The sequence below is a fragment of the Lissotriton helveticus genome, chromosome 4_1 (assembly GCF_964261635.1).
Source record: "Lissotriton helveticus chromosome 4_1, aLisHel1.1, whole genome shotgun sequence".
Classification (NCBI taxonomy): Eukaryota; Metazoa; Chordata; class Amphibia; order Caudata; family Salamandridae; genus Lissotriton; species Lissotriton helveticus.
The window spans coordinates 575,687,872-575,703,640 of record NC_136063.1 but is presented as its reverse complement, the minus strand read 5'-3'; the positions used below and the strand labels follow the sequence as shown (position 1 = coordinate 575,703,640).

Here is a 15,769-nt window from a genome sequence, read left to right as displayed (position 1 = left end):
TCAGTCTGTGTCTATCTGTCTATCTAGCTATCTATCAATGTGTCTGTCTGTCTTTCGTCCTAAAATTAGCTGCCTATATTATCTGTTTATGTATCTCTGTTTTTCTTTCTCCGTCTTTGCCTATTTTAGTCACTATCCCTGCCTATCTGTTTGCCTGCCTGTCTGTCTATCTAGCTCCTTCGATTCAGCTACACATATTATCTGTTCTTGTCTCTCTTTTTCTCTGTCTCTCCCTGTTTTACCATCTATCAGTCTGTCTGTCTTGTTATTGATGAATTGTACTGCAAGGGACTTGAAGTTTAGTGGGAACTTTCTCATCCAAGAGGTTGATGATTCTTTGATTCCGAACATTCTCTTTAAACCTTAGCCAGTGGACCATGACGCTAAATAGGCAAATTCTGAATGATCTCATTGCATAACACAAGACCATCTTGCCACATCAATTAACGTGTATCCGGGATTATTGGTGGAGCAGTCAATCTTTACCGGTAGATTAGCTTCAAAGAGTCTGTATTCCTAATTTAAAAGAAGTGATTACATTGCTATACCTTTCCTCTCTGTGGCCTCAGTTAAAAAAAATAATTTCAAGACTTCATACAGGCGACTGTTAATCAGGAAGGAGAATTTACATTTTAATTATGGTTGGGTGTCTTTCATCTTCATGCTCACAGGAACAGTGGCGGCGATGGCGGGCCTTCATCCTGGTCAGTGCATCATTAAAGTGAACGGAATAAATGTCAGCAAAGAAACCCACGCAAGCGTTATTGCGCACGTCACGGCGTGCCGGAAGTACCGACGTCCGATGCAGGTGAGAGTCGACAGTACGGTGAGATGCGTTATTTTATGATGGTGTTCAGAAAGTAGAGCAGCCTCTTGAACTCAGCCTGCTCCATGAAATGTCACGTGATGTACGTGCCGTCTCCCAGCAATTTTTGTCACAGCATGTCTCTAGTATACTTCCTGTTTGCACCCTGGCGTTTAAGATATTCAGTACACTTATTATAAGGTTGCCGAACCTGTCAAAGAGAGAGACTCTGACTTGCAAGGAAGACCGTCTACTCTTACCGCACTTTCACGGAGCGCATTCTGTATTGTCGTAGGAGCGTCTAGATCCTGGAAAGGAGGTTACAGGCAACAAGCTGTGATACGCAGGGCAGGTGGAAACATTCAACTGGGACAGTCATGTATGCCATACTATAGCTAAGACATATTTTCAGGTTGCAGTACAGAGAGATAAAGTGATTTCTCCAAAATTAACAATTTTTGTTTAAGTGTTAACCTTGGGTTACTGGTCGCAAGACCCCCTCCTCTCGTGCACTCATTTTCTTCACTCCCTTTCCGACTCTTTTACGTTGTTTTTGTTCTTTGTTCTATCTGCTGTCAAAGAAAGTCACCAGGAGCCCTATTACCTACAGGGCACTTTCCCTGATTGCACTAATGCGCACCTTAAAGCAGGTACACTGTGCGGAAGCAGGGAAAGTGCACCCTGTTAGGTTGAATGCGCTACTCTAGGGGCAGCCACACACTCGTGCTGCCCTGGGGCTGTGCATTCAAGTAAAACACAGAATAGGTGCTTCAAAGCCTCTCTGTGTTTCACTGTGCAGTCGGCCCTCGCCTGCACTTTTAAGGGGGGGGGGGGGGGGGTGAAAGATCCCTTTGCAGGCAGGTGCAGTGAATGAATGCACCGGCCAGCAAGGAGAGGTCTGGGGGCGGGGTCCATAATACCCCCTTGACCCTATCCAGAGGGCTGCTATAAGGGGGCGCACTGACAGTATCCCACTTTTTTGTGGCCCACTGTCAGTGCACCTCCTGACAGTTTCTTTACCTCTGCGCTTGTGTCTATAATAGGCACGAGCCCAGTGGTAAATAGATTCCTTCATTTGCATGGGGCCATGCTCCCATGCAAATGAGGGAATGTCCTCTTATGATAGCACTGGCACAACATGTGTGCCAGCACCATCTGCTGCCCCTTCTGTAATACCAAAGTGCCCGAGTGGCGAAAAAGCGGGCACAAACACCTGTTGCGTCCCTGGGGTACTTCTCTAATAGGGGCCCAGGTCTCACCCTTGCACACATACACAGTGGCAATGGTTCATTAGTAAAACAATAAGTGCAGGGGCCCAAACTTTTACTCAGAATTCCGCTGCCAGTGCGGTCTATTGTTAAGGTTGCCGAATACCAAGGCAGCACAGTCTTGGTTCCACTTCAAGCCGCTTTGATCCACCACCAGACACTCCCTGTCCTTTATTTCTCTCCTACAGGCTCTATTTCATAGCTGCTTTCTCTCTTTGCCACAGTTTTACTGGATTCCTCCACCACCTTCTTTCCCCTTTTCTGCGGGTCCTCGGACTTGCTCTCGGTCAAATTCTGATGAGGAAAAATAAGTGCCAGCCCACCAAAATGAGTGCCAGTGCCCCCCCTCACCCCTGCAACCAGTGGCTCAAATTAAGCACTGCACAGTAGTAACACTGCATTATTCCCTTCAGATAAATATGTTTTACATGCAGGTGGCTGAAAGAACAAGTATTAAATTACAAGGTTGATTTCGTGCCATTTCTGACTGAAATGTCATGAAATTGTGCCAAACTGCATTATTCTGTTTGTGTGGCCCTCTTTCAGCTTTCTTCATATCTTCAGCTACACTCTTTCCTTTCACAGTTTCAATCAAGATTGTGCCTCGCACACTCCCTGGGATTTCCTTCTTGTCTGTCACCACCTCACCTTTGCCAGCAACTCTCATGAGTCATTTACAATTGAGTTCCTTGGCTCTTGGCATTGTGGACCATACCATTCTTCAGTCTGAGCTTCTGTCGGTGCCTCTGGGGTTACATGTCACTTGTTCTTCTTGTCACTCATTTCACCCTCTGTTGCTCTCTGCCTGAATTTTCCCGTTTCTGTTCTACCGCATTTGTCTGATGACTCAATATATTCTTTATTTTTACCACTCCACATCTATTTTCCATTCCTTTGTCCTTTGTCCATTGTCTCATTTCTTTTAAGTGTTAAGAGTAAGTTTATTTAAGAATAGCAATCAAACAACAATACTCTGTACAAATGAACAATACAAAATTTCTTAGCTGAGGGAGAGGAAATAAGGGATATTGATGGTACATAGTTGCATTAGAAGTGAGAAAGAAAGTACATTGAGAAATATGTATACCTGAAAGGCAAAGAAAGTCTGGTTCATATTAGATTTAACACAGTACAAAAGGAAGATATGATATTATTTCAATGTATTAACATATATATATACACTGTTGAAATGAGATATTGAGCAATGTCAATACAATATAAAGTAAGTCAAGGAGGCTAAGCAACTTCTTGTAGTGAAGGTTGTGGTATAAAGGACTTTTTTGCACTATCATCTAGAAATTGTGTGATAGGAGACCATAGCTGTAATCGGTTTGTAGCTAGCGATATTTGGTGTACAAGAGTCATATCCAATCTATGATTATGACAGATAGCATACCACCAGGCGAGCTATGATAATTTAGAGGTGTCCTTCCAAATTTTTGTTATCTGTTGAAAAGCGATTGCTAATAGCAGATCTATGGTTTGCGTGTGCGAATGTCTTTTCTTCCAATCAGTGGATAAGCTACCTAAGACAATAGTAATAAAGGAAAGGGGAGCTGTAATGTTGAGTATGATGTTAAGTTGAGACCAAACCTGTTCCCAAAACTTTAATACATATGGGTATGTAGGTAGCATATGTTTTAAGTCAGCAATGTCACGAGAGCAAGTCCAGCATATACTGGGGCAGAAGCATGTATCCTGTGTAAATGTGCGGGTGTAAGAAGCAGCCTTTTATAAATGAAGAAAATTGTTTGTGTGGTACTTGCCGCTCTGGATGATTTCCTTATTTCTAGCCATAATCTGTTCCATAAAGAGACAGGCCAATCAATGCCTAAGTCAGTCTCCCAGGAGAGTTCTATTTTAGATTTGTCCCTATTTATGGGACATTGTACTAAACAAGTATAAATAGTAGAGGCTTTAGGATGTACATGTAGAAGACTATCCCAAGTGCTATCAGTCTAGGAAGTTGAAGAGGGCGTATGTGGAAACTGAGCGCAGGCTTCAAGTATCGCAGTCCGCAGGATTGAAAATTTATTCTGGAAGTTAACGGGCAGGTGATAAAGTTCCACAGCCGCGAAAATTGGAGTGTGTCCTGTTCAAATAACTGGTGTACCCAAATTAAACCTTTATTTCTCCATATTTTCCAGTATATAGGTTTATTTTTGACAAGTATAAATTTGTTATGCCAAATTGTGGACTTGAGAAAAGTGTCAAAATCATGTGGGACCAGAGGGAGGGTAGCTTGTAATATTTTACATGAGTGTTTGATTACTGGTGTATAGTTTTTTTGCAGCTTGTGAGTAAAAGGAAGATATTCTTGAAATGAAAAGGGTGCTATAAATGAAGCTTCGAGGTCAACCCATTATGGGCTGTCAGACGATTGGTCAGAAATCCAATTTGAGAGATGCTTCAGTTGAGATGCTTTATGATAGTTAGAAAAATGGGGAGAATTAACACCTTTTTCTGATTTTAGTCTTGTTATTTTCTGTAGTGCCATTCTTAGTTTTTTGTTATTCCAGAAAAATGATGTTAATAAAGAATTTATCTTATGAATTTTTTTTAGCTGGTATATAGATAATGGTATATTCGAAATGATGTGGAGTATTATAGGGGTAAGCATCATTTTAATGGTGTCTAAACGTCCCCACCAAGAGAGATGAAGCGGATGCCATCTTGCAGTGAGCGTCTTTAATTTATCTATACATTTATCTAAATTTAGAGAAATGGATGTCGCTATGGAGGGAGAGAACCATAATCCAAGGTACTTTATGTGTTTGGAATTCCATGCAAACTTGGAGATCTGAAACTCTTCTTTAACCTCTTGCATGCTCATGACAAGGTGAGCTCGTCATGAGGCACAGTGGAGCTGTGCTCATGACAAGGGGAGCTCGTCATGTATAATGGGATTCAATAAATGTCAGCACAGGAGGGGAAAAGCCTTAGCAGCCAAGTGGTTAAACGTATATTTGGTTAAAGGCATTACCTCACATTTTTCAGTATTTAGTTTGTATCCAGACACTAAACCATAAGCTTCAATGTCCCGGTAAAATTGCAGGAAGTGAAGACTGTGGTTGAGAGATGAAGATTAATATATCATGTGCATTTTCTGCTAATTTGATGTGCTGGGATTCAGATGTAAAACCCCTAATAGAATGGTTTTGTCGAATTCTAGATAGAAAAGGTTCTAACGATAGGTTAAAAAGTAAAGGGGACAAAGGGCAACCCTGACAAACTCCTCTTTTAAGAGTGAAGTAGGAAGATACAAGACCATTAGTAGAGATGGGTGCCTTGGGTTCTGAATAGAGTAAAGCGATCAGGGAAATAATGTTTGGGCCGAATCCAAATCATTTAAGGGGATGAAAAATAAATGGCCATGAGACTCTATCGAAGACTTTCTCTGCATATAGGGCAATTGAAGCTTGCAGATCTGAGTGATGAGACCTGGACAAAATGCCGAAAAACAATCTCGTGTTGACTGTGATATTACGACCTTTGACAAATCCTGATTGCTCCTTACCCAGCAATGAAGGAAGGTGTTGTTCTAGTCGTATAGCTAATGCTTTCAATTTTATTTTATAATCCTCATTAACTAACGAGATGGGCCTATCATTTTTGCAATATCTGGAGTCTTTACCATCTTTCGGTATTAGACCCTTTAAGGCCTCCAGAAATGAACCTGATGAGTTGCAAGAAGAAGTGAAGGAGGAAATGAGAGTGTGTAAGTACAGAATGAGCAGTTGGGCAAAATATAAAAAAATTCAACTGTAAATCCGTCAGGGACTGGGGCTTTATCTCTTTTAAGAGTCTTCAGTGCATTTAGCAGTTCAGCTTGTGTAATGTCAGTTTCCAAAATATTTAAACTAGAATGGGGTACATCACGCTTCTGGATATTGGAGAAATATTGAAGTATAGCTGTATCCGAAGGTATATTTTCTGGTGTATAAAGAGATTCATAAAATCATACAAATTCTTGAAGGATTTCGGGATCTTTAAGTTTTGGTGTTTGATTGCCATCAATAATGCTTAATCTTGAGATAGTTGGCTAGAAATGTACCCGATTTATTTTGGCCACCATAGTATTTTGCACTCGTTTTCAGTAAATATAAAGAGGCATTTTCAGTCAAAGTTTTATTAAACACTATCTTTGCATTTATAAGATCTTCTAGACTGCCCTTCGTTTTAGAGGTGTAAAAGGTGTGTTCTAGTGTTTAAATTTGAGTAAGAAGTGCATTATGGATTGTTCAGAATGATTTGCGTTTGTTTGATGTGTACCTAATAATGAAATCTCAAGCAGTAGCTTTAAAAGCATCCCAGACTGTATGGAAGGGGAGATCACCAGTTTGGTTAGTTAGAAAGATTTCATGGATAAAGGAAGTAAAGGATGTATTGAAGTTAGGGTCAAGAAGTAAAGAATTATTGAAACGCCATCTCTTGGGTGACATTGATTGGTGTAGGATTTCTAGTTGAAGCATAACAGGAGCATAGTCAGAGATGAGCATGGGTCCTATATCTGCTTAATGCAAAGATTGGGAAACATTGTGTGGGATACAAATATGGTCTAATCTGGACTGTGTCTCATGTGGTGGAGAGAAAAAGGAGTATTCTCTCGAGGACGGGTTGCAAAGTCTCCAGGCATCTACTAAGTTTCTCTGTTCTATAGTTCTCAAAAAATCTTTGTGTGATTTGTTTGGTATGAAGGGGACCTTGAAATTCCGATCGAGGAAGGGATGAAAAAGTGATAGAGGAGAAGAAGATTGATGTGAGAAGTAGTAGAAGAATGATTTTTTTACCTACATAAAATCCAAAACATTTAAGGGGTGGGGGGGAAGAGGTCAGATGGAACGATGACACGTCCAGACTCTGTGGGGTCAGTTAGAGAGACTCCAAGAGGAAACAACATATTAGACGGATACATCAAACATTCGAGACTGGGGCCTGTAAAATGAAGAATGTATTAGTATTATCCAAATATATTACTAAGTTAAAACATTTACCATAACTTTAAGGCAAATACTGTAAACGCCTAACCTGAAAACAAAAGGTTATCAAGGTAAACAAACTAATATGGTATACTTGTACACGAGCAATTCAAAAATGGCAGGCATCCGTCTCGTCAAAGGAGAAATGAGGGGCCAGCTGACAGAAACCATCTGTTTACTGGTAAAGCTCACTCCACCAGCATTCGGAAACGTTCCGACAGCTGCACCTTCAAAATTGGTCGGTTTCCGTCATGAAGGAAGCATAGAAAAGCTCACGGTCTATCCGCCGTCTCGGAGCAGGTCACGGAAACGCTGCCATCTTCTCTGGGCGCTAGCCACCCCCCCCATTGTCTCATTTCTATACAGGTGAATAATGGTTATATCCAATCATTCCTGCCTGTTTTCTTTCCTTTCCTAAGACTTCCTCCCTCCAACCCTCTATTCTTTCTTTCCTATCCTTTGTTTCTACGTTCTTTCCTTCATCTCTTCGCTTGCCTTCTTTCATTCATTTTGCTTTCGTCCTTCCTTGCTTTATTGCCTCCCTTTGTTGCATTCCTTTTTTATTCCCATCCTCTTTCCTTTCTTATCTGTTCCCTTCCCTTCTTTCAACTTCTGCTCTTCAGTCTCTGCTTCTGTTGATGTCTCTGTGATTGCACTTAGCTCTGTTCTTTCCACTTTATTTAAACTGTACAGTCTTGACTCTATGGCAGTTGTCTGGGTACATCACTCTGTTAGCCTTATGGCAAGGTTTGCGCTTTAAAAATTAAAATAAATAAATCAATACAGCTTAATTTCTCAAGGCATTCTGTCTAATTTCACCTCTTATATCACTTAGCCTGGTTATTTCCTCCTTCCAACCTCCTTCCTGTTTCTCTGCGTTTTGGTGCTCTACCTCATGTTTCACGAGTCAGTTCCTTTAATTTCTCTAATTTGATCAGGTCACATCTATTATCCATCCCATCGTTCATCTTCCCATTTCTCTGCTAATGAATAATGGTTGCATCTACTTCTTACTTCCTTTGCTCCTGTTCCAATAAACCTCCACCCAGTCAACATGTGATGTTAACATGCATCACCACATCCCCTACGCAGGACGTGGCGTCAAGTTTTATAAAGGTGGATGGAGCTTGCAAAGTCAGGTTTCAGACACCCGCTGGCTCTTTTTGACTTGCTTGGTCATCGTGAGGGAGGCGTCCAGGATGAAGCCCAGGTTGCGTGCGTGGTCCGTGGGTTTGGGGGCGGTGCCCAGTGCAGGGGGCCACCAGGAGTCGTCTCAGGCGGAGGGGGACGGTCCGAGGATGAGGACTTCTGTCTTGTCCGAGTTCAGTTTCAGACGGCTGAGCTTCATCCATTCCGCGACGTCTTTCATTCCTTCCTGGAGGCTGGCTCTGGCGGTGGCGGGGTCGTTGGTGAGGGAGAGGGTGTCGTCAGCGTAGGAGATGATGTTTAGGTTGTGTTGGCGTGTGATGGCTGCGAGGGGGCTCATGTAGACGTTGAAGAGGGAGGGGCTGAGCGAGGAGCCTTGAGGAACGCCGCAGATGATATTGGTGGCCGCAGAGCGGAAGGGGGGGAGGCGGACACTCTGAGTTCTGTCAGAGAGGAAGGAGGTGATCCATTCCAGAGCTTTTCCTTGGACCCCGGTGTGGTGGAGGCGGGTTGTTAGGGTGCGGTGGCAGACTGTGTCGAATGCGGCTGATAGGTCGAGGAGGATGAGGGCAGCAGTTTCCCCGTTGTCGAGCAGGGACCTGATGTCGTCGGTGGCTGCGATGAGGGCAGTCTCGGTGCTGTGGTTTGCTCGGAAACCGGACTGCGATGGGTCGAGGGAGCCGTTTGTCTCGAGGAAGGCTGTTAGCTGTTTGTTGACGGTCTTCTCGATGACTTTGGCGGGGAAAGGGAGGAGCGAGATGGGGCGGAAGTTCTTGAGGTCTGTGGGGTCCGCGGTGGGTTTCTTCAGGAGGGCGCTGATCTCTGCATATTTCCAGCTCTCCGGAAAGGTGGCAGATGCGAAGGAGATGTTGATGATGTTCCGTAGTTGGGGTGCGATGATGGAGTCGGCTTTGTTAAAGATGTTGTGTGGGCAGGGGTCGGCTGGGGAGCCGGAGTGGATGGTGTTCATCACGTGGGTGGTGTCTTCAGTGCTGACGGAGGTCCAGGTGCAGAGGGTGGTGGTGGGGGGCGTTGGTTCGGTGATTGGGTGAGTGGTCTGGGCGCCGAAGCTGTTGTGTATGTCGGTGATCTTGTGGTGGAAGAACGAGGCGAGTGAGTCGCAGAGGTCTTGCGAGGGTGTGATGTCGGTGTTGCTGGCGCTGAGGTTGGAGAGCTCTTTAACGATGCTGAAGAGTTCCTTGCTGTTGTGGGTGTTGTTGTACAGTCATTCTCTGAATGCTGTCCTTTTGGTGGTGTGGATCAGCTGGTGGTGTTTGCGGATGGCGTTCTTGAGGGCTATCATGTTTCCTGTTGACTGGTCGTGGCGCCAGGCTTTCTCGAGGGTACGGCAGGATTTCTTGGAGTTTTTGAGGTCGTTGGTGAACCACGAGACTTTCTTGCTGCCGGGTCTGCTGGGAGGAATCTTCAGTGGTGCAAGGGCATCGGCGCAGTTGGTGAGCCACTGTGTGAGGTTGCGGGCTGGTTCGTTGGAGTCCGTAGTGTTGGTGGGAGGGTTCTGGCTCAGGGAGGTGGTGAGCGGGTCGGCGGTGATCTTACTCCAGCATCTTCGGGGAGCCTGTTGCGGGTGGTGGTGGGTCGTGGTTTTCCTTAAGTTGAAGTGGACGCAGCTGTGATTTGTCCAGTGTAGTCCGGTAGAGTGGCTGAAGGAGATATGGTTGCTGGAGGAGAAGACTGGGTCAAGCGTGTGGCCGGCGTAGTGGGTAGGGGTGTTCACCAGTTGCTTGAGTCCGAGGTTGGCGAGGTTGTCCAGCAGGGTGGTGGTGTTGTTGTCATTATTGTTTTCCAGGTGGAAGTTGAGGTCCCCTAGGAGGATGTAGTCTGAGGAGGTGAGGGCAAGCGGGCTGATGAAGTCTGCGATGGCTTCGCTGAATTGTGTGCGTGGTTCTGGGGGTCTGTAGATGAGGGTACCTCTGAGGGTGGTCTTAGGGTCGGTGTGTATCTGGAAGTGGAGATGCTCGGCGGCGGTGGGGGTGTCGTCGAAGTTGGTCGTGATGCGGATGGTGTTTTTGTGGATGATGGCGATACCTCCTCCGGTTTGGTTGACGTGGTCCCTCCGGGCGATCTTGTAGCCATCCGGGATGGCTATGGCGTTCATCCAGGTTTCTGTGAGGAAGGCGACGTCCGGCGCTGTTGTGTCGAGGAGGTTCCAGAGTTCGACGGTGTGCTTGTGGACGGAGCGGGTGTTGAGCAGGATGCACTTGAGGTGGTTGTTGTTGGTGTCTGGCCTGGCAGGTGCGGTGCCGGTCCGGAGGCAGGTGAATTTGCAGGCTTGGCAGGTGAAGGGTCCGTGGGTGCATTTCGGGGTGGCTCGGTGGCAGGCGGGGGACGGCCGGTGTTGAGTGCGTGGAGGGTGGCAGATTCGTAATTCAGTTGGGTGGGCTGGCATCGTCGAGGGCCAGAGGTCCTGACGCTGGGCGCGGTCCAGGCGCAGACGGGCTTGCCTAAGGCGCGCCTTTGGTGCGCCAGCGGCGCGGCCGCTGCGCGGCTTCCATATGAGGGGAGCCGGAGGGAGGAGCAGCTGGGAGCGGGGCGGCCAATGGGAGTGGGGGGGCAGGGCCGCGGGGGACGCGAGCGGCGTGAAAGGTGGCCCAGAAGGCAAGAGGGGGCAGGGGGGAAAGAGACGGGCACAGCGGCACAAAACAACAATAAAATAGCAAGGGGCACAAAATAAAAGAGGGGGAAGTCTGAAGAACAGTCACACAGGGAGAAGTAAGAAAAACGAGCAAATGACCAGTCTGCAGACAGCAGACATCACGAGAGGCAGCAGCAGAGCACAGGGGGTCTGCGCGGTGGCAGAGGGAGCGACCTGCCTGGTTACAGGGTCACGGGTCGCTCCTCTCACCGCCGCGCGGTCTCCATATGAGGGGGAGCGGGAGGGGGGAGCAGCTGGGAGGCGGGAGCGGGTCGGCCAATGGGAGTGGGAGGGCGGTGCCTCGGGGGCCGCGAGCGGCGGTAAAGGTGGCCCAGAAGGCAAGAGGGGGCGGGGGGAACGGGCACAGCGGCACAAAACAACAATAAAATAGCAAGCCGCACAAAATAAAAGAGGGGGAAGTCTGAAGAACAGTCACACAGGGAGAAGTAAGAAAAACGAGCAAATGACCAGTCTGCAGGCAGCAGACAACAAGAGAGGCAGCAGCAGAGCACAGGGGGTCTGCGCGGTGGCAGAGGGAGCGACCTGCCTTCTATTCCTCCATGTGAAGACCAGAATGTTATTGACTCGCCTAAACCGGCAGTCATTTATTCCGGTTTCGCCACCTCATCCACATTCTCTCTCCCATATTAAGTCTTCTTTTGTTCTGCCTTTGATGACTCCTTTAACATCTTCACACTATCCGGACGTCTTTTTCTTAGGTCATTCATAGGGAGGGCGTGAGTGTCCCCTGGGTAATGCACAAGTCTGGGAATGAGTATCAATGAGATGATGTTCCAGCTTGTAACTTGACCTATTGTGTGCTCTTGTGTCAGCGACTGTGTCTTAGTCTTTGAGCTGCACAGAGGTTCATTGGGAGCTATTGAAAGACACTTAGATCTGTATGGTTAAGAGCTGCTCCATTAGTCTGTTTATTCAATCAAAGTCGTTTGTTTGCGGATATTAAATATGCAATTGTATTCTGCATCCCAAAAGCATTATTTTCTGAAGCTTTTGTTAGGAAACAGTGTCAAAGACTGAAATGGGACCCCCTGAGCCCCGAGGCCGACCCCCGCCCACTCGTTTCTCGGTGCCGGCCTGGGATCGCAGCCCGGTTGCAGGGAATTTAATCTGCCTCGGTTTGGGGAATCTGAGCATTAAATGAAGATTGCATCTGGGCTCCTCTCTGCAGGGACCAGAGCTTCGCTCTTCGTATTGAAAATACATTACACTTCTGCAGAGGCTAGCGACAGATATTTTGAAAAACATATTTTTAATAGCTCTACCCCCAAATGTGCTCATTCTGTTACATCAAACCATCTTACATTTGCTACTGGATGGGTTCTTCCCTTGCCGATGTTGATGAATTTGCGGCAAATGCACCTCCGATGATAATTTTGCCTTCAAATTAGCATAAAATAAAAAAAATAAAAAAATGATGTGGCTAAAGGATTTTAGCACATTCGGCTGATCGAGCTCAAAACAAATAACTGTGTTTTTTAGAGTTGGTAAACAATGAATCAGTGAATAAAAGAAGAGTTTCTGGTCCAGATTAAGGCACATAAGCAAACATAGTAAGAAAATAAATATTTAAAACAGCTTTCTTTGACTCACTTAAGCTTTCATTGTTAAGTAGCCCTCAGAGATTGTGAGGCTGCAGCCTCATTTGGCGACAATCATAAGGTCAGTGGATGTGACATCAGATGCAGGGTGAATTCTCAAGAAAATCACTCAAAGGTCCTGATTACAAGCTGTGCTGCACTGGCAGGGTGAAAACTCCACACTGGTACTGTGCGGTAACTTCCCCAAGTACCATACAATGGCACCCTATTCCCTGGAATAACTGTCCGGACCATGCATTTCGGGGTAAAATCCCACATGGGTGACCAGGGACATCTTAAGGCTTTGGGGGCCGAGGGTTAAACTTAATTTGGAGCCCATTGTACAGAACAACTCTTAATTTATCATCTATTTTCAGCTCTTTCTCTCCCTCAGAAACTGTGGCTGGATCATTAGCAACCCTCTTCTTGGCCAGCCTCCATCTGAACCCGACCCTGGAACAAACAGTCACTCCATCTGGCCGGCAACAGAGAAGCTGAAAGAATAGATGTGTGAACAATATAGCTGCATGTGGACTGATGCCTCACTTTTGGGTCTGTGCATACAGAGAGTGTTTTTGTACGTTGACTACACTCCGGTCTCAGTTCTATGAGGAACAGGGACTCTGAGTCAAGTGGCACTTGACTATGGTTGCACCGACCCAGCAGTTGAGATGGACAGTGCATTCATGGAGGTAGCTTATAATGTTGCTCTGCCCCGCACTTTGACACTTGGACTGCCCTCGGGCCCTACCGTGGGTGGCAAAGTAGTCTACAGCTGGACAGCGCTAGAAAAGCAGCCAAATTCATGATCCAGTCAAGCCTTCCGCTGACAATGTGAGGTGTACCTAGTCTGTCAGCACCGTTCAGGCATACTGTGCTGATCAGTGCTTTTGTTTGCTGCTCTGCCTGAGCTGCATGGGTCTGGTATTCGGAGTCAGTTAGCGCTAGGCTGTAATTGTACCGGTCTGGCAGTAGCTCTCCAAGGTCGATGCAGTCACAAAGGCAGCATAAAATGCCAATACCCACTTCACGTTAATTGACATATGATGCATAAAGGCATAAGGCTGTGCAGTTGAACTGGGACTATCAACTCTAAAATTTTAAAGTTCTTGCTGAATCTAACAAGAATCAGCCTGGATGGGTAACAAAAAGAAAGTAGGTAAACAAACTGATTAGTTGAAATCTCTAGACCGTCTGTGACTCTTACAAACATTTAACAAGGGGCCTGCTTGAAAAGTGGAGCCCCTTGGCCAGAGCCCATTTTGCCCACGGCATAAAATGTCCCTGTGGGTGCCTGGGGAGCAGAGAGGTAGCGGCTTGACCAGGGCAAGGATTACATGCTTCCAGTTGCCTTAGTAGGGGAATTTAGGCAGGTGTTGACTATCAATGCCAGACTACTGTTGAAATCCAGCCACAAAGCAATTTTACTGGCCAGATTTTCTGGCCGGTAAGGTCGGGCCCACTGTTCTTGCACCTAGGAAATCCAGGTGTGAAAATATAAGACAAGTTGGTTGATGGAGTCTTTTAAAATCAAATTACGTGATTCTCCCATCATTGGAAAGCATTAATTTCCTACTTCAAGACCAAAATGCAAAAGCATTTGTGACCACCTCTGACCCTACTACAAGGAGTTCCCCTTTAACCTTTTGCCCGTCAATGGCGCAATCCTCCCAATCCACCTTCCATCCAATTGTGCTATTGTGAATCTTCTGGGCCGCAAGAAATCGATAGTTTACATGTTGCCATGGCAATCATGTTCCTTTTTCTTCCTCAGGAAACACAGAAGCACTCAAATATCCTGGAAGTGCTACATTCATCTTTAAAAGGATGTTGTTTCTGTAGGATCCTAAATGATGCTACTAAACCCAGCAAGACAGACAGAGTGGATTCTTAAGAGCTGACTAACGTCTGCCCCATTTTTAGTTTCCCTTTCCATTAAAATTATGGGAGGAAAGATTCTTTTGCAATTGAAGAATTCGGGAAAATTGTACTTTAACTTCCATGACGTCATTCGATTTTGAAACTTTCTAAAGGTACTGAGACCACATGTTTAGAGGGTATCCGGGGAAATATCTACACCAGCCCCCTACATTTCTTATTGAGGCAAAAAATTCATTGTACCCCACAATTTTCCAAATATATTGATTGATATAAGGGTTAACACTTTGTAAATATAACAAGCAGTCGCGAAGCGAATCTTATGGAATATCCCAGTGCTTTAGAGTCTGGAACAACCCCCAGCAGCAGCAAATTATGCATGTGTTTGTAATAATGGCATGTGCTGCTCCATTAGTGCTGCCTTTGAGGCAGGACTGAGGACCTATCCGTCCAGCAGTCTTTCAAGAAGTCACCTGCCTCCAGTGTATTTTGCTTTTTCTCTGTCACGTATGGGCAGTTTAAGTCTGGCGTGTGTCGTACTGTAATATTTTTGACTATGATGCAATTTGATATGCTTGCGACTATCATTGGCACATTGCTAAATTGTTTTACTATGAAATAGATGCCACTCTAAAGCATCACATATATATCTAACTTGCATTTTTTCTCCCCTCACAGTGTGACTCCATACAGTGGGTGTACAATAGCGTGGAAAGTGCCCAGGAGGACCTTCAGAAACCAACGATCGCCAAGCCGTCAGGCGATGAAGGGGGAGACGCTTTTGATTCTAAAGTGGAAGGTCTGCATTTTATTTGTAACCTGCTATGATGTGTCCTTTGTCTATTTCAGTTCTCAGTCTGTAGTGCACATTTTTTTAGATCATTAGTATTGTAATACATGACATACACAAGGAATGCTGAATATTATTTACAAACAGGAATGAATGCTTCTATATTTGATAGATAAAAGAAGAAACGGAATCATAGCTGACATTAAGAAACAATGTCACAAATATATTTTGGTACAATTCTACAGACCGAATTTGAATCAAACATCTTCGTTGTAGGTTTAGAATAATATGATTACAATAAACCAGCTTATTAGTGTGTAAGATAACTTTATTTTGTCTTTATATAAAGATAACTTTTTTTTGTAAGGAACAGAATTTGAATTAGAGTATTTTGATATGTAAATGTAGGGGTACTACTTTAAGATGACCTGTCATTTAATGGATGTCTATATTTAATGAGAATTATCTAAAAAAAAATATCCCGTTGTCTCCAGCAGTTCTTCTTCAGATGTTAAATCAATTACTTGTTTTGCTCACAATAAAGATTTTATTTTAAATATCTTACTTAACCCATTGACTGCGGCGGGAATTCCGCCGCGGTGCGGGTGATTTATGACTGGGCGTGGTCAGGACGCCCCCGGCCGTCCTCCGC

At 45.2% G+C, this 15,769-nt stretch overlaps 1 protein-coding gene across 1 annotated transcript in view; it reads left to right on the top strand.

Moving 5' to 3' along the window:
* The window catches only part of PREX2 (phosphatidylinositol-3,4,5-trisphosphate dependent Rac exchange factor 2), a 1,276,790-nt gene that overhangs the window by 692,029 nt on the left and 568,992 nt on the right, over positions 1–15,769 (top strand). The window contains exons 21-22 of the mRNA XM_078687188.1: positions 672–808; positions 15,006–15,126. Coding sequence (XP_078543314.1) covers positions 672–808; positions 15,006–15,126 — 258 coding nt within the window. The remainder of the gene's footprint in view (positions 1–671; positions 809–15,005; positions 15,127–15,769) is intronic.